The sequence below is a fragment of the Thermobia domestica genome, chromosome 2 (genome assembly GCF_964235325.1).
Source record: "Thermobia domestica chromosome 2, izTheDome1.hap1.1, whole genome shotgun sequence".
Lineage (NCBI taxonomy): Eukaryota > Metazoa > Arthropoda > Insecta > Zygentoma > Lepismatidae > Thermobia > Thermobia domestica.
This window is the reverse complement of record NC_137455.1, coordinates 237,300,778-237,305,730: the sequence shown is the minus strand read 5'-3', so window position 1 is coordinate 237,305,730 and position 4,953 is coordinate 237,300,778. Positions and strand designations below refer to the sequence as shown.

The 4,953-nt window shown below is 39.1% G+C and overlaps 1 protein-coding gene across 1 annotated transcript; it reads right to left on the bottom strand.

Moving 5' to 3' along the window:
• Positions 1 to 1,281: 1,281 nt before the first annotated feature.
• On the bottom strand, positions 1,282 to 4,644 carry LOC145679371 (uncharacterized). Its single transcript, XM_081749954.1, has 2 exons — positions 3,288 to 4,644; positions 1,282 to 1,301 (listed from the first exon to the last, which is right to left on the bottom strand). The coding sequence occupies exons 1-2, from the start codon at positions 4,642 to 4,644 to the stop codon at positions 1,282 to 1,284; spliced, it is 1,377 nt and encodes a 458-aa protein (XP_081606080.1).
• Positions 4,645 to 4,953: the final 309 nt, after the last annotated feature.

Sequence of the window (4,953 nt, the reverse complement as noted above, 5' to 3'; positions counted from 1 at the left end):
CTGCTATTATAGAATTAACAAGTACCAGAGATAATTATATTGTTTTTATTTACCATGTATTGAATTATAAGAATATATATTCCTTATAATATTTGATAACAGTTGGGAAGCTTTATATGGTGATTGATTTTTACGTGTGGAACTGATTTAATTTGAAGCAACAGCAAATACATTTGACAGATAATTGACGTATTTGCAACTATTGAAATGGGTATAAAATGCTTTATGTATGTAAAAATATTTAATATTTTTGTTTGTAAAGTATGAGGCAATTTTAACTGCTAATGTATAACATTACAGATAGGGTTTTAAGCTATTTTAGAATGAGCTTAGGAGATAACAAAATTATTATGGAATGAGACTAGCATGATGCATAGGGAAGATGACATGTGGAATGTTTGGGAAAGTTTTATTATTTTAGGAAATAATATATTAATGAATACAACGGGTAATATTTTTAAGAGAAACCCATATTTTAGTATTGGTGTACTATTGAAAGCATGAATCAACAATTTTGAAGGCATAAGACATAGGCAAAGACTTGTATTTACTGGTGTTATTGTTTTACGTTTACCGGAGAGGATGTTGCTCCCATTATGTTAAAACAGTTTTGAATAGATTTGAATTATTGGAATATAGTATTTTTTATACTTAGGACTTATTTATAAATACAACTTACGAAATTAGAATATTATCGATTGAATTATTTACAATGTATATAATTATTTATATTTTAATGTTATTGACTAGTTATTTAAAATTTAGACGAATTGTACTTTTAGTGCTGGAATGGTATATTTATATTGGTATAGATCATGTACTAATACGGAACACATTGATTAGCATACAACTCTGCAGATTATATATTTGCGTAGACGAAATTATGAAAACTGTTGATTTTTAGTATTCAACGCACTTACACGAAAATAATTGTACAATTAGAAATTGTTGAAAGTTTTGAATGGGCAATTATGTATATGCGTGGTGTAGTACAAGTATTTGGAATATACGTATTGTATTGTGTTATCAACTATTGATACAAATAGGCTGAAGGATTTACGTAGTATTTGCGTTTGCGACAATATAAAATGTTATGAGAATGACATGATACCACGTGATTGTCAGACTTGCATTATATAGTAATTAGATTTATGTTTTATTAAGATATAGAGGTACATATTACGCATTAATATAGACACAGATTGATTTATTTTATTTTAGGCATGAAAGAGAAACTCCATATATTGGCGTTGACTGTGGAAAAACAGAGACGTGTGTACATTACAATTTTCCATTAGTATCTGAAAAGTTACACAGAATATAAACCTTCATCCAGCCTATGAGGTGGGTGCTCTTTGACTTGGCTATGGAGGCGATGCAATTTATGTTTTTTTTTTTTTTTTTTTTTTTTTTTTTTTAATGCTAGCCCGCAGGCTAGCTACCCTGTAGAGGGCTACACCCTCTTTAAGGGAAGGGTTGCATAGGAAGTATATGGATGAGGAACGACGGGCGTTGGGCTATGAGACTTTATTTAACAATTACTACAGATGTCAGGTCATTATGGTCTTTGCGACCATAATCATCAGTGAGGCAAAGGGTATACAAGACATAGAAAAATATATACCATACATACATTATAGATTACAGAACAAGTTGATTAAAAATATTTTATTTGCAGAGATGATCATGAGGGATGAAATGAGTGCAGATGACGCCACAACACGTAGGGAATGTTAGCAGAACAAATGCGGGTTATCTTCTGCCTAGGGGCGACGCTAGGCCAATGAAGACGAGGGAGGCCCTGTTAGGTACAGAGGGTAATCACTGTGCTTGATGCGAGGGGAAAATATGAGGAAGATGGACATGCAATCGATGATCCTGCAATAGCTCTAGGTCGGGATGATTTGGCGGCAAGGTATAACAGTATAATGTAAACAGCAAATTTAGAGGGAGATGGTAATAGCGAGGGCGAGCAGATGAATTGGCAAGGTAGTGCATAGTGGCGAGGAGAAGTGGTTGCTGCTGCATGTATCGGACAGTGATGAACTTGAGGCGAAGAGATTCGAGGTGGTAAAGTAATGTAGGGAAAGTAATGAGTGAATAGAGGTATCTAGTCGGACTGGGAAGAGAAATGCGGTAGGCAATGCGGAAGGCATGACGTTCAAATGTTGCAAGTTTGTAGTAGTACGAGGTAGGAGCTGAGAGCCAAGCGGTGAAACCGTATGTAAGGACAGGACGGAGAAATGCTTTATACGTGTTGAGAACCATGGTTGAGGTGGGACCCCAGGTAGTGCCAGTGAGGCGTTTAAGGAGATTCAGACGATTATATACTTTGGTTTTGATGTAATTAAGATGAGGAAGCCAGGTGAGATGGTGGTCAAAAACGATACCAAGGTAAGTAACAGTTTTGGATGGACGGATCGCTGTATCTTGAATTTTTAGAGAAAGAAGTGATGGATTTCTGTGGGTCTTGGAGCGTTTGCGTGGCGGCAGAAATACTATGGCCTGTGTTTTCGAAGCATTTATGGTGAGGTGCCATTTATGACACCAGTGCGAAAAACGATTCATAGATTCTTGTAAGATGAGGTTGATATGGTTGATGGTGCGACCAAGTGCAAGGAAGGCTGTGTCATCTGCATACTGGAAAGTATACACGTCGTCTGGAAGAGAAGGAAAATCGGAAACAAATAGTAAATACAGCAAAGGGGACAGAGCTGAGCCTTGTGGGACACCAGAATTTAGGAAGATAGGATGTGATAGATGGTTGTTGATATTAACATATGTGATACGGCATGCCAAGAAGTGAAAAATGAAGCGAATGTAAGACATGGGCAATTTAAGCTTGATGAGTTTGAAAATAAGTGCAAGGTGCCAGACTTTATCGAATGCTTTTTCTAGGTCGAACAGAACAAGGCAGGATGGACGAACGGAATTATAGTGATTTGTAATGAGAGTGGTTAGACGTTGAAGCTGATCGTTAATGGAATAAGATGGGCGGAATCCGGCTTGAAAAGAAGGAATGAGATTACGTGCGTGGAGGTATGGATGAAGTCTGTTGACAAGGATGCGCTCAAGAATTTTGCTGAAAGTGGAAGTAAGTTGTATAGGTCGGTAGGAAGAGACTGCGCTAGGAGGTTTGTTTGGTTTCGGAAACATGAGGGTTTTGGACATCTTCCATTCAGCGGGGAAAAATCCAGTTCTGAGAATAAAAGTGTAAATAGAGGCTAGAAGAAGAAGTAGAGAAATAGGACTTTCTTTGATATGACGATATGTGATGGAATCAAAACCAGGAGCAGAGTTTCGTTTATGCTGCACGACTGTTGTGATGTCTGTAACAGTGATTGGAGCTGTGAGTTCATGCTGCGGCAAAATATGATTGAGATTTGGTTGAAGGATAGGATGTGCGGTGTTGACATGATCGACTGGATGAGCAAAAATGTGGTCATGACGGGATGGTGTGAAGATGTCTTGTAGATAGTCAGCAAAGGCGTTTGCTTTAGCTTGGTCAGATGGTGCGTGACTGTTGTCGATGATGAGAGGATATGGGGTTTTGCTGTACTTGCCACAGAGTGCGTTGAGACGTTTCCAATAACGTGAAGGGTGTGCATTGTCAGTAAGGTTATTACAGGCTTTGATCCATTGACGGCGTTTGTATGCTTGAATGTAGTTTTTGACTGAACGTTGCAGTTGATGGTGAAGTTGAAGAGCTTCGGGGTTTCGTGTTCTTATGTATTCCCGATAAGCTTGCCGGGAACGTTTGATGTGAGTGAGGTAATGCGGAGGTAATTTAGGCTGATAAGGGGTGGAGCTGGTGATGGGAATGAACAGTTCTGATGCATGGGTGATTTCTGAAGTGATCGTTTCAATATGTGTGTAAAGCTCATCTGATGAAGTGGGAGGGTTCAAATGAGCTACGGCAGTGGTAAGATAGTTGCGATAATGATCCCAATCAGCTTTGTCGAAACGTGGAGTTCGAATTGGCGGAGGTGCATCGTGAGGTCGAGCATTTCCCATATGATATGAGAGCTTGATCGGGGCATGATCACTACCGAGTAGGTCCAGAACTGTAAGGGTGATCTTAGCAGCAAGTGTATTTGAAGTGATAGCAATGTCAGGTGTGGTATTTGACACAGGTCTAGTAGGAGTCGGAGGAATGTGGAGAATGCCAGTGGTGTGAGTGGTTATATGATCTGAGAATTGTATGCGTTCAACAGGAGTGCGACTATGATAGTTTATGTCAGCGAGGATGATATAATTTTTATAGGTGTGAGAGATGTGACTAAAAAATGCGAGTGGAATAGGATGACCTGGGCGAACGTAAATAGTAGCGAAGGTGATCATGATAGACTTGAAATATAAGGTAGTGATTATATGCTCTGGGAGGTGAGGAATGGAACAAATGTGATTGCGATGAGGTATGTGATTTCGAAAACCTATTGCTACGCCTCCATTTGCCCGTAATGCTGGTGCTGTGTTGTCGTGACGCACAAGCGTATAACGAGGAATGCTACATGAGGTGGTTTTCGTAAGAAATGTCTCGTTCAACAAGAAGGCTGAGATGTGTTCTTCAAGTAAAAGTGCTTCAAATAAAGTTTTATTCTTGGGCAAAGAGCGGATATTAAGAAAGAGAAAGACTAAATCCATAATGTACAGAGTTAGACGGCTGTTTCTTGTGGAGATGTATGGAAATGGACGTAGTTGTTCGTATAAGTGGCGTAGAAGTTAACGTTGAAAACAGATTTAGCGGCCTTGGTGAGTTGCTGTAGAATGTGATTGCGCTGAAAGGGATGGATGTTCTGTAAAGCGAGAGTTAAAAATTGAAGGAGTTGTTGAATGGTAACTGGATCGGTAGTTTGTTGGCTGGGAGGAGGTGAAGAGTCTGGGATACGGAGTGGAACTACTAGATGTGGGTGTTGTTGGTCAGGTTGTGGTTTATTCTTGCACTTATAGCTG